The sequence below is a fragment of the Medicago truncatula genome, chromosome 5 (genome assembly GCF_003473485.1).
Source record: "Medicago truncatula cultivar Jemalong A17 chromosome 5, MtrunA17r5.0-ANR, whole genome shotgun sequence".
Lineage (NCBI taxonomy): Eukaryota > Viridiplantae > Streptophyta > Magnoliopsida > Fabales > Fabaceae > Medicago > Medicago truncatula.
This window is the reverse complement of record NC_053046.1, coordinates 39,310,794-39,329,551: the sequence shown is the minus strand read 5'-3', so window position 1 is coordinate 39,329,551 and position 18,758 is coordinate 39,310,794. Positions and strand designations below refer to the sequence as shown.

The 18,758-nt window shown below is 34.3% G+C and overlaps 2 protein-coding genes across 3 annotated transcripts; both read right to left on the bottom strand.

Moving 5' to 3' along the window:
- Window positions 1-3,029: 3,029 nt before the first annotated feature.
- On the bottom strand, window positions 3,030-9,924 carry LOC11433386 (protein argonaute 4). 2 transcript variants are annotated; one of them, XM_039834092.1, is made up of 23 exons: window positions 9,744-9,924; window positions 8,760-8,987; window positions 8,467-8,669; window positions 8,187-8,384; window positions 7,967-8,103; window positions 7,784-7,881; window positions 7,569-7,666; window positions 7,297-7,462; window positions 6,976-7,092; window positions 6,794-6,901; window positions 6,262-6,321; window positions 6,050-6,163; window positions 5,810-5,972; window positions 5,602-5,714; window positions 5,354-5,491; window positions 5,100-5,230; window positions 4,787-4,852; window positions 4,569-4,632; window positions 4,378-4,489; window positions 4,215-4,288; window positions 3,599-3,693; window positions 3,464-3,495; window positions 3,030-3,380 (listed from the first exon to the last, which is right to left on the bottom strand). In XM_039834092.1, the coding sequence occupies exons 2-23, from the start codon at window positions 8,982-8,984 to the stop codon at window positions 3,214-3,216; spliced, it is 2,679 nt and encodes an 892-aa protein (XP_039690026.1). In that variant the 5' UTR covers window positions 8,985-8,987; window positions 9,744-9,924; the 3' UTR covers window positions 3,030-3,213. The 2 variants fall into 2 exon arrangements, with proteins under 2 accessions (XP_039690026.1, XP_003617098.2); XM_003617050.3 differs by lacking the exon at window positions 9,744-9,924 and adding an exon at window positions 9,595-9,700.
- Window positions 9,925-11,297: 1,373 nt separating this feature from the next.
- On the bottom strand, window positions 11,298-18,758 carry LOC11433384 (protein argonaute 4). The gene is made up of 23 exons (XM_024783906.2): window positions 18,610-18,758; window positions 17,291-17,518; window positions 16,986-17,191; window positions 16,681-16,905; window positions 16,456-16,592; window positions 16,279-16,376; window positions 16,059-16,156; window positions 15,780-15,945; window positions 15,296-15,412; window positions 15,109-15,216; window positions 14,427-14,489; window positions 14,223-14,336; window positions 13,973-14,138; window positions 13,771-13,883; window positions 13,534-13,671; window positions 13,284-13,414; window positions 12,929-12,994; window positions 12,691-12,754; window positions 12,503-12,614; window positions 12,333-12,406; window positions 12,020-12,114; window positions 11,878-11,909; window positions 11,298-11,794 (listed from the first exon to the last, which is right to left on the bottom strand). The coding sequence occupies exons 2-23, from the start codon at window positions 17,513-17,515 to the stop codon at window positions 11,616-11,618; spliced, it is 2,727 nt and encodes a 908-aa protein (XP_024639674.1). The 5' UTR covers window positions 17,516-17,518; window positions 18,610-18,758; the 3' UTR covers window positions 11,298-11,615.

Sequence of the window (18,758 nt, the reverse complement as noted above, 5' to 3'; positions counted from 1 at the left end):
CGCTCACCACTATTTTAATCCCTCGCAATTTTTTAACAGACCAATTCGGTCTCCGACAAAAATAAAACTAATATTTGTATATTTTCATATCAAACATAGTCTTTTTATAGTCTTTAATATGAAAATGTTAAAAGAGTGAATTGGGTTCGGGATTTAATTAATCCATTAGAAATTTGTCAAGGATTAAAATGGATATGCACTCACAAATAAGTTCATTTTCTTTGTCCCAAAATATAAGTAAAAAAGATAAATTTTTATTCTATTTAATCTTGTTTTTTTAAAGAATCTCTTTTCTAAGAAAAACTTTTGTTTATTCTCATAAAATTAAATGTAGATTACATTCAATTTTCTCTCTCTTTCATTTTTTCCATAACCAATAGCCAATGAAAATTATTTTTACATATTCCTATAAAACTTTTTCTAAAGAAAACACAAAAAACTACTATATTCCAAATTCTTATGTTTTAGTTTTCTTAATAGTGTGATATTTTTTTTTCTTATAATTTAGGATGGAATGAGTATTTGATATTATTTAATTTAAGAAACTTTTATTTTTCTTTTTTTGACAAGTTTTTAAGAAACTTTGTTAAGATGTGATTATTTAATTTATGAAATTGAATTATTATTATTATTTCGTAAATTTAACAAACTAAATTATATTTAGGTAAATAAAATAAATTATTTAACTCCTTCTAACTCGGGTGGATTTTAAGGTGAGGGAACAATTAAGTCCCTCACCGGTGTACCATCTATTATATACTATTAGATCTTTAAAAATGATTTAAGGGTTCAGATTTTATTAAAAAAAAAAGTGTAACACATAGCTTTGATCCACCCAATCCCTCATCTCATGTTTCTTTCCCGGCAAAACCTCCATCATTCTCTTGCTCTCCTTTACTGTCTCCTTTCTTTTTTTTCTATTGGACAGAGAAACCCCAAATCAAAGAAACTTCAAACCTTGTTACAATGGTTGAAGCTTGACAATTGATTAAAAAAACACAATTTAAATGAATTCCATATGGCTTAACATTTTAGAGATTCATACATGAATTTGATTAAGTTTTATTGGCAATTTATAAAAACACAATGATCAAAAATGTTAGAATTTATTCAAGCCATTTTGCCTAAATTTACACTCGTATCTAAAGTTTTCTATATATGAATAGCCATAATCTTTTTTTTTATTTTGAATAATATTGTAAACTTTATCATTGTTGGTGTGTTGTGTTGGTAAGAGATCACCATCTTCTTGTTTATCAAACAATCAACCATGAGAGGATCGTCAGGTATTGGGTGGTTACTTAGCATTGTTGGGGGGAGGGATCGGGTGGAAAAAGGCTTATGTGTTGCACTTCTTTTTTTAATAAAATCTGAACCCTTAAATCATTTTTAAAGATCTAATGATATATTATAGATGATGGTACACCGGTGAGGGACTTAATTGCTCCCTCACCTTAGAATCCACCCCTAACTAGAGAGGGGCATATATGTCCCCGTGAGCATAGCTCAGGGCATTGTTATATGCAGGGGTCGGGGTTCGAACCCTGGACACTCCACTTATTCACCTTGAAAATGATGAATTCTAACCACTAGGCTATTTAACAAAAAAAAAAAAACAGAGAGGGGAATATATTGTTTCATTATTACTTATTACAGTAAAGAAAGAGTAAAAGAATATGCATATTATCCATTGCTGGAAAAAAAATTAAATAATGAATTTACATGAAGAGTACATAAGTAAGAATAACTTATTGATAGTTGCTCTGAAGCCCCTCAATTTTTATCTGAAGTTTTGCACTTTTGAGCAACACAATCCTACTTATTTGTATCCGAACTGAAATAAAGGAGTAAAGGGCCAAACACAAGTACATAATTTACATGTTAGCATTTAATTCTACATTTTTCTATCACTACGAGTGATAATTTGGTAGTTTGGTGATTTAAGAAGCCAAACATGTAAGTTGATAGTAAGCAGTATTATACTACAGATAGACTGTCATGGAATGCTGAGTCCGCTTATAACCTTTTCGACGCTGCAGATGCATGAGGCATACTTGCCATTCCTCTCTTCAATTGGACCAGATTTTTTGTAGCACTACGCGCGATGGATCATATGCTGTTAAGAAAGGTTATAGGCTATGTATGCAGAAGATTATCGAGCACTCACACAGTCTGTGTTCTATGGGATACTGACTTGGAGGATTCGATCCATTGTCTTTTTACATGTGCTCACGCGAGGAACACTTGGAATCTGTTGCATTTAAGTACAGAAATACCAGCAATCTGTTAAACAGCCTGGAATTTTGCTAATATTATCATTTCAAATCTGTCAGAATTTTGATGCAGAAAAAACTGTGCTTGTTGGCTGTTGCGACGGTGATATGGAGCTTTTGGAGGTGTAGAAACACCAAACTGTGGGAGAATAAGTTGATTACTGCAGCCAATGTCCTCTTGACAGCAAAAGATTATTTGCACGAGTGGCTATTATTACAACAGACGGCCCCTAATCAACCTCAACATACCGCAGAACACAGATGGTTGAAAACCCCTGAAGTAATGTCGATTCGCCCACACAAATTGGTCATCAAGTAAAGTCATGGTTAAAGAAGCCGAAGCTCATGGAATACTAAAGTAATATTGGCAAAGTGAGGAATATAACTTGAGGAATAGACAGAGTGAGGTATATTTAACCATAGAACGCAGACTCGCAGAGTGAGGTATATTGAAAGTGATAGTAACTGTGTTGTAAATGCCATCAATTCTTCTTGTGAATTAGAAGGAATAGTGTCACCGATTACAAAGTTGTCTTCATTCGGAGACAAGTCAATAAGGTCACATGTAGCCTTGCTAGAGCCTCCTTATCCTATACTAGTCCCCATGATTTCTATGATGTACCGTTATTTCTTGATCATTTTGATCACAGATGAAATTAATTCATTTTACTTTCTCTAAAAAAGAAAAAGTAATACTCTAACAAAACATAAATAAACAATCATATTCATTCATCAAACGTAAGACATCACAAGGCGTATGTCAGGAAGTACTTGGGACCTTTCAGCAAAACATAAATACTAACATTCATCCAAAATGTCAACAGGTACTCAAAGACCTTTCAGCAAATGGAGCCAACAAACATCGACAAAGTTTACCACTAACACTAATAAGTTTTATTGTGCAAGAAAATAACTAGTTTGGATCATTACTTCATTTAACTCAGACAAAAAACATGGAATTGCAGACTCTCTTATGTAAGTTTGGCAACTGTGGGATGAGGGAGGCATTGATACCACCTTGGCTCGAGGAAGTTTCAGACTTATCTTCAAACTTCATGAACTGTCCAACTTGAGATGCAGCCAAGTGTGCATAGCAGATTGGAGCAACTGCATATAAGTTTTTACTAATTAGCACCTATTAATCAAAATATAAATATGAACAAATTAATATAATTCTTGATAGAACTTACCGACAGAAATAGCAGTGGTGCTCCGCTGATAACTGTTGTCATACAACAAATATTTTTATAAGATACTAAATTAATTGAATATCAGAATGCTAGAAACATAAATTCCAAAGCAATCAAATCCAAATGTAAACTTACACATAAGATAGAGAGTGCACAAGCTCCTGTAAATCATCTGGAGAAAAACCAATCTCATCCAAAAGAACGTGATAATGTGTTGGTCTGCTTGTACCCTGAGAACAGATTCGATAAATAAGTACAAGGTTTGCTATTGAATTTCATGGTAGAATGCAAGCAAAAAGGATTACGGATTATTATCATAATGGTTGACAAAGATAATTTGAAGTCTTCAAGGTAACAATCATAAATTATAACCATGTAAATCAGGCCGAAAAAAGGATTGGAGTAATGAGCAGACATAACACAAAATCACAAACATGCGATATAAATCGAATTTAACTGAGAAACACTATCGTACTAATGAACAAGAAATGAAAAATGAACTCCGTGTCATATATTAACCTTCCCCAAATTACATGATATACGGCAAAGAAAAAACCCGTAAACAAGAGTTTGTGTAGTTTTAATTATATATTTCCCAATGAAAATACGTATATTGAACTCATATCAGCTTGATAGTAGAGGCACCTAAATGTATATATACACATTTGATCAGAGAAAATTAGCGATGCAACTTCAAAAAGCAAGCTCAGCTGAAATGAACATCATCAGAAAAAGAGTAGAAGATACTCACAATCATTCCAGCATGAGCACACATATAAAAATCATAATTCCTAGGATGGCAAATTTTGCTGTCCACAACAGTTCCTGCAATACCAAAAAGAGGTTGGCTAGACATGAAACCAACTTTATATAAAATAATGGAACTATGACAAACTTCAGAACAAGCTGATTACCAGGTGGCACATTGTCTGGAGATCGAGGTTGGAAGAATTTTGTGTGATGATTCTTCTGGGCAACAATCACCATAAACTTGGGGTTCCAATTTTCATCAAGAAATTTACAAGCCTAAAACTTGAAAGATTTAGATTAAACCCAAAAAAATAAAACAATATATATTTAATGCAAATTTGTTCAATTTAAGAACCTCGATGATTTGGCTGAGTTCAACGTTCAACACTTCGTTGAACTGAGACTCACTAACACCATCCCTACAACAACATTATATTAATTATAAGCACACTAGTAGCAATAAACCAATTACAATAACATCAATTATATTGGTATGAAAACAAAAAAGTATCATAAAAATAATTGCAACTAGCAAGTAGAAGAAAATGATGGTAGAAAATTAGGAAAGTAAACCTGAAAATGATTATATTCTCTGGTCGTCTCTCTTCAGAACTATGAAAGAAATCAAGCAAAAGTTCCCTGCATATCATAACACCAATTCCCAAAACACTGCTTCAGGATAGTTCAATGATATTAAGATGATCATGCAGAATTCATGAGAGGAGGAGTGTGATATACAAGAATAAAATATTCATGAGAAATCAGTTGTTGAGAAAATTAGGATTCCTGAATTAATTAGTCATCCTGATTCCTAAATATTAGATATCAGGGAGCAATTAGTCATCCTGAATTAATTTCAAGGAAAAACTTGAAAATACAATTAAACCTTATAATTCCTTCATCTTCCTTATCAGACACTGGCTTGAACAGATTGTCAATCATCTCAACCTTCGAACCCTGAGTTCGGACACATGCCCTGTATTTAGATATCAGGGGCCATTTCCTCGAGCTTACGACCTACATATTTAGGCATTTACATGGGAAAAATAAAAAACATTTAGATAACAGTGTACTGTGTACCCATAAAATACCACCTTGAGACATATTTTCAAAAGCACACACAGTAAGAACTTTTATTACCGCAGCAATTGAAGGAATGTCAGGTTGCCCAGGTGAACCATGAGAAACATCCATGCCCAAAATGAGAGTAGGAACTTTCGACACAATAGGGATGGATCGAGAGTGTTCAACGCCTAACCAAGAATTCATCCCACCAAGCTACAAAAGAAAAGAAAAAACCTTCAATGAGTACAAAGGAAATGAATGATGACAAAGTGCAAAAAAGATGATAACAACATTAAAAGAAACAAACGGAAGAATTAATATACCTTTGCATTGATCTTCAGCAAAACATTGGTCAGATACTGGTCGTTCACCCTGGTAGGAGCTATGCACTGGGTAACAATTCCAAACTCCGCAAGATTCTTCTTCTTCCATGGACCTTAACATGTAAATTTCCAATTAACTTTATTAATAAGATGAACAAATGCATTAAAAAAAGGTAAATAGAACATGGAAATAAGTCAAGGAATTAACCATAAAGATCAGAGTTCTTCCTCTCAGGAAGCAGACAAAGCAGAAAGCTAGGACGCTTCGAGAGTTTTAACACATCCGCGAACATCTTCTCAACTCTAAACACAGGTGGTTCTCCTTTAAACTGACGATTTTCTTCAATTACATCTTTAGGTTGTTCGACAAGCTGCCAAAAGCAAACGAGAAATAATAAAGTTAGTCCCTTTTTCTACGTGTCTGAAGATATGCTGTAACAGAACTTACAATTCCTTTCATTCCTCCACATTTTATTAGATCCCTCACAAGTCCTCGCACATCACAGCGAGCAGAAAAGTTCACCACAGACCAATTTCCTAAGCTAACAGGTTCTACAAATTTCTGGAAACAATATTAAATCATTAGAAGGAAAAAAATGTTTTTGATGAAAACCATCAACAAAATATAATAAAAGTATTGCTCAGATTTGACATGAGTACCTTATTATTGAAGTTCCACCTCCCATTCCTGGGATTGAAATCTTCATTCCCAAACTTCAACTGTATAACTCAATAAAGGTAGTTACATGTCAGAAAGTATAGCAAATAATTTACAATTAAGTGAACTATCATCAGTAAGAAAGTAAAACATCAGCTCACAAAAGAGCATGCACAACAATATATGTAGAACAAAAAGCAATCCTAGCAGCACATTCAGCACACTGATATTGAATAAAATTTGAGTGAATCCTAACAGTATAATGCTTCGTTGGACAACATTAAATTAACAAAATAATAAAAGAGGTAGTGGTGAAAAGCATTGACCACAGCACTTCCATGTGAGGTTACATGTAAATTTTAAAAAGTAATTTGGAAAATGTCTCTTTCTCAATCATCAAGAGAAGTTAAGGGAACACATGTAAATTTTAAAAATAATGTTGAGCATTTAAAAAAATGGTGCTTATTCAATTGCTTGGCATAATAAGAGCTTTATTGTGGCTTTTTCTTGAAAACGGTGATAAAGTAACAATACCCGTGGAGCCTGCAAAACCCTCCCATCAACTTGGGTGAACTCGGATGTTATTGAAATGCCACAGTTACGTAGCATTGGTTCAGAGCCATAGTTGCTTGCTTTCAACGCCTGTAAATCAGCAAAAATAATTCAGTGAAGTGACATTCAGACGACAATTCATTATGTTTATAAAAGAGACTCACATTAGACAAGACCCTCATCCGTTCTACAGGCTTCTGCCTCGACTTTTCCACAAGGGAGGATCGTTGAGATGTGGAGAGGGCTTTGGTGTATCGTTGCAGGGATATCAATGAGCAAAGCTAAGTAAAACAAATCAATAGGAACATAAGTTTGTGACTTCATTTATTAGCTCTTAGAGATGATGAATTGTAAAGCTTAACAATATAGCTGTGAGCTATTTATATATCTCTAGAGTGCATGAGAGACTAGGTGAGATTGGAAAAACATTAAGCAAATACACATTCTGAAGTTAGTACTAAACTAAAATAAAGCAGCTAATCTACCTCAATTGGGATATAAGTAGGTCGTTTTGGCTTCCCAACATTAATACATGGAAGACCAGCAGAGTACTGTAGATCAATTTTTCGCCGATGAACGAAATAATCATAAACCGTGATCTCTTCTGTATCATCCTCTCCAGCCACAGCACCTCTCTTCTTCATGGTAAACCTACAATACCCGCATCTTCATTATAACAACATTCATCATGTTATTATGGAAGCTATAAATGGATCGCATCAACAGGTATCAACACAAAATGGGATATAAAAATTACAGCTGGTCTTTGCACGACAATTCACTCAGCCCGGTTATCTTGTACTCTTGGTTAGATGGTTTAGCTGTGATCCTCAAATTCTTGAGGGTCCTTTTAGCCTACACAGTAAAATATACAAAGGGATCAGGCCTTGATTTAGATTAAGAACAATCGTGCATAACAAATGGTTAAGGAACAATTAGCAACACAAGCAAGTCATCGGAAAATCTGGTTACCTTATTCCAGTCAAGACTGAAAGGATCTCTCACATTTTGATTTTCAATTAGGAAGTCAACCACAGGCCCAGGACGTACAATCATGGTTGTCGACACATCTAAACAAATTGAAAGAACTAAAGAAATGTGACAAATTATTATTCAGATGAGAATATATATACAACAAAGGCATCAAGATCAAACCTATGTTCAGAGACAATCCACTTTGTGTGGTTCTAAAGCTGGAATGCAGCCCTTTGCAACTAAGTACACCACCTCCAACATCATTCAAATTATTTGGGTCGTTGTGAAAGAAATTTTGGCGCACAAGCAGACAGCCCCTGCAATAGATAATACCAAGATATTATTACTGTTGTTATTCTATATTACATGAAAAAATGCATTTAGTTATGCAAGCACGCACTGTTTGGCAGAATGTTGTCTCAAGATAATATCAAGAACCCTAATGGCTTCTTGATAATTCTCAGCTTCATGCCCCTTTAAGGCATTGGCAATGGCCTGCAGAGGAATTTCCTTAGCAAAGTTGATTTCAACTTTATAAGTCTTCGAACGGTATGATTTTCTTATCCTCTTCTTATCAGGGCTGGTGTTCGCATTGTTCCTATAAGCAAGGTTAAATATCAGAAACATTAAAAAACCATGTACAACACCAATTTCAAAAACCAACATCCACACATTTCAACCTGTTTGAAGCGACATCTTCAACAACAACAATGAACTCGAGCTTTTTCTGAGCTAGAGAGCCGATTGTGAACAGGGTCTCCCCGTCATAAGCAAGGTCTTTTCCATTAAGCTCGGAATCATATGTTTCTTGAACTTTGTCAATTATCTTCCTCCCGGCGCCTTTCCCTTCAACAGGACGTCCGTCTTCATAAAACAAAGCAACCTGCACAAATACATAGTACGAGCCAACAAACAAAAAAATTAACACAAATGTTCGCAAGAAAACAACTGAATCATAAAATACAAAACATACACTGTACTGAAAGAAAACCCTATTTGTGTTAGCAACATTCACTTCAAAGTGATTTGTTAACAAAGGCAGTTTAGCTCCCTTCGTCCCTAGGCCACGCCTAGCCATTGGAGCCTTAGTAGGAAGCTTCTTCTTTAAATGCTCCTGTTCTATCTTTATTGGTTTAACATTGGGTGGAACAATGGGAGGTGGTGGGGGCAAACATTCTTTGTTCTCTTGTGAACTCATATTCTGAATAAATATCACAAGTAATAAGTATTAGTCTATTAGGTATATACTAAATTGATCATTAAATCAGCACACACAAAAACTCAAAAGCATAAAACAAATAGTAAGTGCAAAACCCCAAAAGCATGAAGCAGTGATGTGAAAATCCTAAAGTCAAAGAATAACGCTAAAAAAACCATTCAACATAACACAAGATTCATCACACAAACGAAAACATACGAGAATATTTTCGAAAACATAGGGCTAAATCAGAGCTTATGGGAGACGTAAAGAGTAATTAAAGCACAAATTAAAGCAAATAAGGTTCACATTGTGAAATAAAACTCAGTTTAGGACCAAAAAAAACACAGCAAGAAAATGCTGAAAAAATACAAACGATCAAACAAAAAAAAAACACATGTATAGTTAAGAAAACAACTGAAAACCTTGTGTTTACCACATTACAAAATAAAAACATGCAAAGTTAAGATAAAAACTACATGAACATTACCAGTTACCACATTACAAAATAAAACAGAAAACAAAGAAGCATCATCACACAAAATAAAAATTAAAATAAAATTAAGGAAAAAGAGCTAGGAAGACGAAGAGAAATAGAGTTTGAACTAACCAAACTTGTGCTTTGTTCTTACTGAAAAGAAAAACAGTGTGAAGTAACCAAAGATAATGAAGAGGGTAAAGTGTTTGGTTAAAGAGAAAGATAGCATGATTCTATTTATAGTAAGTGTGATATCATGATGAATATGATTGGTGGCTAACCTTCAATTGCAAAACGGTAACTTAACAAAGAAGTTGAAGCTGAACCGAAACCAACTCCTTTAGTATAAATAAGACACAATAATAATATCACATTTGCCTCTTCAAATGTTTACTTTTCTTGCAGTGGTTACAAAACGTTTAGTTTTCTTAATAATAGTTGCATTGCATAGTCATGAGTATCATTAGCACAACTTTGGTATTAATTAACATAGTTATTCTGCTTCATCACTTCACCACACCATCGTTGCATCATCTTCTACATTCCCTTTGCTTCATCTCTTCGCCATAATGTGAAATGAAAAGAAGGAAGATTGGGATTTATTGTTGAATTTTTATTTTTTTGAACAAGCTTATGGTTGAATATTTTGTTTCATCATTCATCACACAATAATCTTTGTTCGTCTTCATTCTTTCTTCATCACACTCAGGTCTTTGTTCCATGACAAGAGCTTCATGCCTGTGTTGATTAAGGCTTTCTTTGGGAGTTTGGAGGGGATGGGAGGGTTTTGAAAAAAAGGAATGAGTAAGTGGAACAAATAGAAGACATTGAGAGGGAAAGACTTTGGAGGTTAATTTTTTACTCTTAATCAAAAATCTCCCTCATTTGGGGGAACTCAAAAATTGTATTGGGGGGTTATGGAGGGTTTATATGAATTTTTCAAATTTAATCTACACTGTTATAATATTATTAAAAGTATATTAATCATAATTATTAGTTTATCATTTCTAAAAAACTGTTTTTTTTTTAAATGTGAATATTTTGTCCATTTTTCTATATATTTCCAACCCCCCAAAGCTCTCCCCTCCCTTCCCCTCCAAACTCCCAAACAAAGCCTAAGAAACTCTGCAAGTTGACCGAAATTCTGCGGTTGTTGGACTAAACTGTGTTGTGATCATGTTTTTCAATTCTGCAGTTTTTCATTTTTTGCAGCTGGTGCTGTTTATATTCCTTCACTGAAGTTACAGTATGATGTTGAGTATTAATTGCTAACGGGTAGTCTATCTCAATTTTCTATCAATTTTTATTTTTGATTTTATTAATTATATGATATGGTTGTTAGCTTGTTATGTGTAGTGGGGAGGACGGGCCACCGAACACTGATGGTACTAGAGGTGGGGCCAAGCTCTATATCCTAATAGGAATCAGTTTTGATAGTGAAGCTACTACTAACTAGAGAATAGGGTATATAAGGCTCTGGGCAGCCAAGCAAAACTCTCAAAAGTTGTAATGTTACACCATTTTTAGGGTTGTATTTTAACTTGGAGCTTCTGATTAATATATTTGTAGCTTCTTAATAATATATTTGGTCCAAGGAATAAATCAACTGACATTCTTTGATTTAAGAAATCTAAGGCTCATGTAAATTTACTTAACCGAGACTGACGGTACTCAAAGTCGCTCAATAGAAAGTACAAAAGTTTCGAATGGTTTAGTGTAGCGTACAACTAAACCATTTGAAACCTACATCTATAAACTCGCAGGCAAACTTCCATTATTCTAAATTTCGTGTAATCAAAAAATAAATAAGATGAAGAATAGCTTAGAGAAAGATCTAGCAAAACATAAATAAATATTCACATTCATATCCAAAATAGCAGATAAAAAAAAGTGACACGTGGGAAGGCACGTGACAACAAGTATTCTCAAACTAAGGATCTTTCAGCAAACCACAAATATTAACATTCATCCAAAATAGCTCAACAAAAAACGTGACACGTGCATGTCTGAAGACATGTGTCAACAACAAAAAGTATTCAAAGACCCGACCTTGCAGCAAAGGTCATCCACCAGACATCAACAGTTTCATCACTAAAACTACATAAGTTTGATTGTGCAAAGTAAATAACAAGTTTGGATCATTACTCCATAACTCAAACAAAGAACATAGAGTTGCAGACACTATCCATCAATTTGGGCAACTGTGGGATGGGAGAGGCATTGATATCACGACCGCTACCACCATGGCTAGATGAAGTTTCAGACTTGTCTTCAAACTTCATGAACTGTCCCACTTGAGAAGCAGCCAAATGGGCATAGCAGATTGGAGCAACTGCATATATGTGTTTACTAATTAGAACCTATTATTCAAAATATACACAAAACAAATAACAAGTAAACTCTGATAGAACTTACCAACAGAGATGGCAGTAGTGCTCCGCTGATAACTGTTGTCAAGAAACAAAAAAATTGTAAGATATACTTCAATAGATTTCATTGAGCATCAGAATGCAAGGATGCATAATTCAAACCAAATCAAATTAGAATGTAAACTTACACATAGGAGAGAGAGTGCACAAGCTCTTGAAGATCATCTGGAGAAAAGCCAATCTCATCCAAAAGGACATGATAATGAGTTGGCCTACTGGTACCCTGAGAACAGATTTTCACAACTAAAATAAGTATCATGGTTTTACTAAAGAAATCCATGATAATTGCATGCAAAAAGGATTACAAATGAAAATCAATGGTTAACAAAGATTGAAAATTCTCTTCAATGTAAAAATCGTCATAACTAACATGAAAAAAATCAGTATACAGGACAATCTAACTCAAATAAACATCATAGAAAAAGAGTAGAAGATACTCACAATCATTCCAGCATGAGCACACATGTAGAAATCATAATTCCGGGGATGACAGATTTTGTTGTCCACAACAGTACCTGCAAAACCAAAAAAAATATATGGTTAGATAGGCATGAAACCAACATTATTTATAAAATAATGGACTAGCTCAAAGTTCCAAGGCAGCATCTCACCAGGAGGCACATTATCCGGAGATCCAGGCTGGAAGAACTTTGTGTGATGATTCTTCTGGGCAACAATAACCAGAAATTTGGGGTTCCACTTTTCATCAAGAAATTTGCAGGCCTGGAATTTAAAAGAATAAGATTAATCCCAACAAGAAAGCAATCATATATTTAAAGGAATTGATCACTTTGACAACCTCAATGATTTGGCTCAGTTCAATGTTCAAAACTTGGTTGAACTGAGACTCGCTGACACCATCCCTACATCAATCAGCAAAAGGGAATAAAGTTCAGTAGAGCACAACAAAAGGGTCGCAAAAAACTATCAAATAAAATAAAGCATACTACTAGAAATACAGACTAAAATTGTATCATAAATATTGTTGTAATAAGTTGAAGAAAACGAATGGTAAAAAAATGGAAACGAAAGATTACCTGAAAATTATGATATTGTCTGGTTTTCTGTTCCCAGAACTATTATAAAAATCAATCAAAAGCTCCCTGCATATCATAAAACCAACTCCAAAAATAAATAAGCCATCAAGTGAGAACTGTTGTAGTTCATTTAGCAAACTTTGAAACAGTATAGGGTCAATGATGTTTATGAACACGCAGAATCCGCAAGATTATACATATGTTATACAACAAAATAAAAATGTATCTTTTTCTTTAAAAGGAGTAAGTTGAAAAAATTACAATTTCATTAATGCTCCAATATCTTTGAATACAGATACGGAGCAAATAGATATGGAAAATAATTTTTCAAGGAAAGGAATCAAAAATAATCAACCTTATTATTCCTTCATCCTCCGTATCTGACACTGGCTTGAACAGATTGTCAATCATTTCAACCTTAGCACCCTGAGTACGGACGCATGCCCTATATTTAGATATCAAGGGCCATTGCCTTGAGCTTACGACCTATAATATTTAAGCATTCACATAAAAAAATAAAAAATAAAACATTTAGATAACTGTAAATTTAGACCGAAACCATTAAATACAACCTTGATAGCACAAACAATAAAAACTATTATTACCGCAGCAATTGAGGGAATTTCAGTTTGCCCAGGTGAACCATGAGAAACATCCATGCCCAAAATTAGAGTAGGAGCTTTTGACACAATGGGAATGGATGGAGAGTGTTCAACGCCTAAAAGAGAATTCATGCCACCAAGCTACAAAAGAATAAAATCCTTCAATTGTAGTACAAAAGGCTGGTGACAAATTGCAAGACAATAATAACATAAAAGAAACCAAAGGAAGACCGAAAATACCTTTGCATTGATCTTCAGCAAAACATTGGTCAGATACTGGTCGTTCACCCTGGTAGGAGCTATACACTGAGTAACAATTCCAAACTCTGCAAGATTCTTTTTCTTCCATGGACCTTCACATTTCAAATAAATTTTCATCAAGGAAATCAATCAAATGGATTACAAAAAAGTATATAGCATGGAAATATATCAAGGAACGAACCATAAAGATCAGAGTTCTTTCTCTCAGAAAGGAGACAAAGAAGAAACTTGGGAGCACCAGGTAGTTTGGACTGAACATGTTCAAACATTTTTTCAACACGGACCAGAGGTGGTGCACGCCTAAACTGGCCATTTTCTTCAAAGCAATCAAAAGGCTGTTCAACATGCTGCAAAAAGCAAAAAAAAACAGAATGTGAAACAGCAATTCACAATTTTATGCTTGTCAGTAAATAAGATGTAAAAGAACTTACAATTCCTTTCATTCCTCCACATTTTATCAGATCCCTCACAAGTCCTCGCACATCACAACGCGCAGAAAAGTTCACCACAGCCCATTTCTCTATTTTAACAGGTTGCACAATTTTCTGGAACAGTAATTAAAACATGAGAAAATAAATATTATAGATGACAAATAACAGAAAATTAAAAATATAGCTCAGATTTGACACAAATACCTTGTTGTTGAAGTTCCATCTACCATTCCTGGGATTGAAGTCTTCGCCATTCCCAAACTTCAACTGTAAGTCAAAATAAAAATTACATGTCAGATGCCATCAGTAGCGAGTATTTTGCAACTAATTGTAATATAATTAGACTGAAAGCAAAACATCAGCTCACTAAAGAACATGCATTCAGCTTACAGATGGTCATACTACAGAGAAAACAATTAATTGCTACACATTTTCAAACCGACAGAATCAACCCAAGGAGCACATTCAGCAGACTGATATTGAGCAAAATTGAAGCGAATCATGACAGTTTAATGTTTTGCTGGGTACATAAATTTCACCAAATAATGGTGAAAAGCAATGGGCACTGCCATGTGAGCTTACCATAACTATCAAACTAGGAACAGAAAATTTTCTTGAAAAAGAAAAAACAGACTTTTTCTTTTTCAATTATCGAGAGGCTAAACACAATCCCTCAAAAGAAAAAAAAAAGAAAAAAGAAAAAGAGATTAAACACAAATAAAATTTTAAAGTGATGTTAAGTAGTCAAAAAGATTGTGTTTTATTATTCAATTGCTGAAAATAACTCAATAAAAGACACTAACATCTTCTCAATAAAGGGGGAATGGTGAACAATCAGGAAACAAAATTAAGGAATGTCCAAAATACAATAATAAAAGCACAATACCCTTGGAGCCTGCAAAACCCTCCCATCAACTTGTGTGAACCCAGATGTTATTGAAATTCCACAGTTACGTAGCATGGGTTCAGAGCCATAGTCACTTGTTTTTAAGGCCTGTAAATCAGAAAATAATATTCAGCGAAGTGACAATCATATGACATTTCATTACTCAATATAAATCAAAGAGACTTACATCCGTCAAGACCCTCATCCGCTCTTGAGGCTTCTGCCTAGACTTTTCCACAAGGGAGGATCTCTGGAGTGTGGACAGGGCTTTGGTATATCGTTGAAGGGATACCAATGAGCAAAGCTAAGTAAAACACATAAATGTTAAAAATTATTATCAAACAGTAAAAATCAATCTGCACGTCATGAGAATTTCAGAAAGAAAAGAAAACTGAAAGTTTGTTAATTCATTCATTGGTTCCATAGAAAATGAATTGCCAAGCACCTTATCTACATTAAATAGAAACGTTAGTTTGTGAATTCACCCTTCAATTCTTTTAGAAAATGGATTGTTAATCTTAACAGTAAAGCTTTGAGCTATTTATAAATCTCTACTACCTAAATAATACATAATAGCTGAGTGCTTGAGAAACTAGGTGAGATTCCAGTAAATTACTAACCAATACACATTATTAGGTTAGTACTAAATTAATATAAAGCAACTAATCTACCTCAACTGGGACAAATGTAGGTCGCTTTGGCTTTCCCACATTAATACATGGCAGATCAGCTGAGTACTGTAGAGAAATTTTTCTGCGGTTGACAAAATAATCATAAACAGTGATCTCCTCGGTATCATCTTCTCCAGGAACAGCACCCCTCTTCTTCAGAGTAAACCTACAATACCAACATTTTCATTAATAACAACATCCATCATGAAGAATACTTGCATGGCATTTCCCAACATTAAAAATGGATACACATCAACAGAAATGGGATAGAAAAATTACAGCTGGTCCTTGCATGGCATTTCACTTAAACCAGTAATTTTGTACTCTTGGTTGGTTGGGCTAGTAGTGATCCTCAAATTCTTTAGAGTCCTTTTAGCCTACACAAATAAAATATACAAGGGATCAGGTCTAGGTCTTAGAATACTTGAAGAGCAATTGAGCATAACAAATGGTTCAGAAACAATTAGAAAACAAACAAGTCTTCAGAAAATTTGGTTACCTTATTCCAGTCAAGACTGAAAGGATCTCTCACATTCTGGTTTGCAATCAAGAAATCAACCACAGGCCCAGGATGGACAATCATGGTTGTTGACACGTCTAAACAAATTGAATGAAATAAGCAATAGTGACAAATTAATCACATTAGAATACAGACAGCAAAGGCAACAAAATATACCTATATTCAAAGACAGCCCACTTTGTGTGGTCCTGAAGCTAGAATGCAGCCCTCTGCATCCAAGAACACCACCTCCTACATCTGTGAAATTTTTCGGATCATTGTGGAAAAAGTTTTGGCGGACAAGCAGACAGCCCCTACAGTAGATTATTACAAAGATATTAGTGCCCTTGTTATTTTATATTAAATTAAAAAAATACATTTATAACAATGGAAAGCGCGTACTGTTTGGCAGCATGTTGCCTCAAGATAATGTCAAGAACCCTAATCGCTTCTTGATAATTCTCAGTTTCATGCCCTTTTAAGGCATTGGCGATGGCCTGCAGAGGGATCTTTGAGGCAAAGCTGATTTCAACTTTGTAGGTCTTTGATCGGTGTGATTTTTTCAACCTCTTCCTATCAGTATCATTTGGACTTCCGTGTCCATCAGGGCTAGCATTACCGTTGTTCCTGAAAAAGGTCAAGTTAAATATAAGAAACATAAAAAACAATGAAACACAAATTTCAAAAACATATCCACACATTTCAACCTGTTTGAAGTTACATCTTCAAGAACAACAGTAAATTCAAGCTTGTTCTGAGCAAGTGAGCCAATAGTAAACAGAGTCTTCTCCCCATCATAAGCAAGGTCTTTCCCGTTAAGCTCGGAACCATAAGTTTCTTGAACTCTATCAAGTATCTTCCTACCAGCACCCTTTCCTTCAACAGGGCGTCCATCTTCATAAAAAAGAGCAACCTAAACAAATACAAAGTATGAGCCAACCAATTATCAAAACAGAACAATAAACATCACAAAAAAAAAATCAACAAATCAACCGTATCATACAATACTTACACTGTACTGAAAGAAATAACCATCAGTGTTGGTAACATTCACTTTAAAGTGATTAGTAAGCAGAGGCAGTTTAGCTCCCTTAGACCCAAGTCCACGTCTTGCCATTGGAACCTTGGTGGGAAGTTTTTTCTTAACTATCTGCGGCTCAATCTTGATTGGTTCAATGTCTGCTGGGACAATGGGAGGTGGCGGGGGTAAACATTCTTCGTTCTCCTGTGAACCCATTTCCTGAACAGAGCACATAACCATTAGAAAAAATAACTGAAAAAGAAGATAATGGATGCTAAATGCAAAACATAAGAGCATGAAACTCAAAACCACAGAAGCCTAAGCATGAAACCCTGAACCCCAAAAGACTAAGCATGAAACCCTAAACCCCAAAAGCCTGAAGAATCAACTTAGAAACAGAAAAACTCCTCTGAAAGAATCATTCTACTAAATCTGGGTAAATAGGTACACAGATGCAGAAGAATCATTCAACATAACACATGGCTAACAACATACAAAAAAAAAAAACAGGGTTCATAAGCACAAACACATAAAAATCGTTCAACATAACACATTATTCACCACAAACACAAAAATAAACAAAAACATTCTTGAAAAATTAGGGTTAAATCAGATGTCATGAAACAGAAAGTGTAAAAACACAAAATCACACCAAATTTCAAGCAAATAAGCTTCACATTTTATAATAATGCTCAGTTTCAAACCAACAGAACCCTAAAACTAAAACTAAAAACTAAAAAAAACAAAGCGTGCGTGAGTATCTTCCAGATTTAACATAAACACAGAAAAATATTTTCCAGATTTAGGGCTATAAATTAGGGTTTATGAGTTGAAAAAACAAAGTTCAAAATCTTAACCAAATTCATAACCAAAATATCTTCCAGATTTAGGGCTATAAACTAGGGCTTATGAGTTGAAAAAATGAAGTTCAAAATCATAACCAAAATTCAAACAAATTAAGCTTTACGTTATGAAGTAATACTCAGTTTCAAAGCACCAAAACAACACAACAACAAAAAAAACTCCAACAGAAAGAAAAAAAAATCCACATGCAAAAGTAGAGAAAAAATCAAAAAACCTAAAACTAAGTCAAAATCACTACATTACAAAAAAATCCAAAAATCAACACCAAAACATCAACAGAACCCTAAAAACAGAGAAGCATAAGAAAAAAATAACTAAAAATGGAAAGAAAAAAAAATTGGAAAACGAAAACTAGCTTCGATCATAGTAAGAGAAAACAATCGGTAAGAAAAATCGAAGCGAAACGAAGAAGAAAAAATGACGTTAACGAAGAAACCCTAACTAACCTTGAAGAAGGTTTGAGAGAGAAATGAGAAAAAAGAGTGAAGTGTGTTTTGTGCTGTGAAATGAATAAAATTAGAGAATAGAACACTTTTTCACCCGTCACTCTATTTTCACTATTTAAAGCGTGCGTGTAGTGTGAAATGTGTGAGAG

Bases quoted from the DNA above. Each gene is read 5' to 3' on its own strand.
- LOC11433386 (XM_039834092.1), bottom strand. From the start codon at position 8,984: ATGAGTTCACAAGAGAACAAAGAATGTTTGCCCCCACCACCTCCCATT. The intron at 4,853-5,099 runs GTTTAATTGTAT...TATGATATGCAG, and splicing joins GAAGATGAAGGAATTATAAG to GGAACTTTTGCTTGATTTCT. The intron at 4,490-4,568 runs GTTCTTAAATTG...TTCAAGTTTTAG, and splicing joins AACTCAGCCAAATCATCGAG to GCTTGTAAATTTCTTGATGA.
- LOC11433384 (XM_024783906.2), bottom strand. From the start codon at position 17,515: ATGGGTTCACAGGAGAACGAAGAATGTTTACCCCCGCCACCTCCCATT. The intron at 12,407-12,502 runs GTGAGATGCTGC...TTGGTTTTGCAG, and splicing joins TCCGGATAATGTGCCTCCTG to GTACTGTTGTGGACAACAAA. The intron at 11,795-11,877 runs GTAAGTTCTATC...ACATATATGCAG, and splicing joins CACTACTGCCATCTCTGTTG to TTGCTCCAATCTGCTATGCC.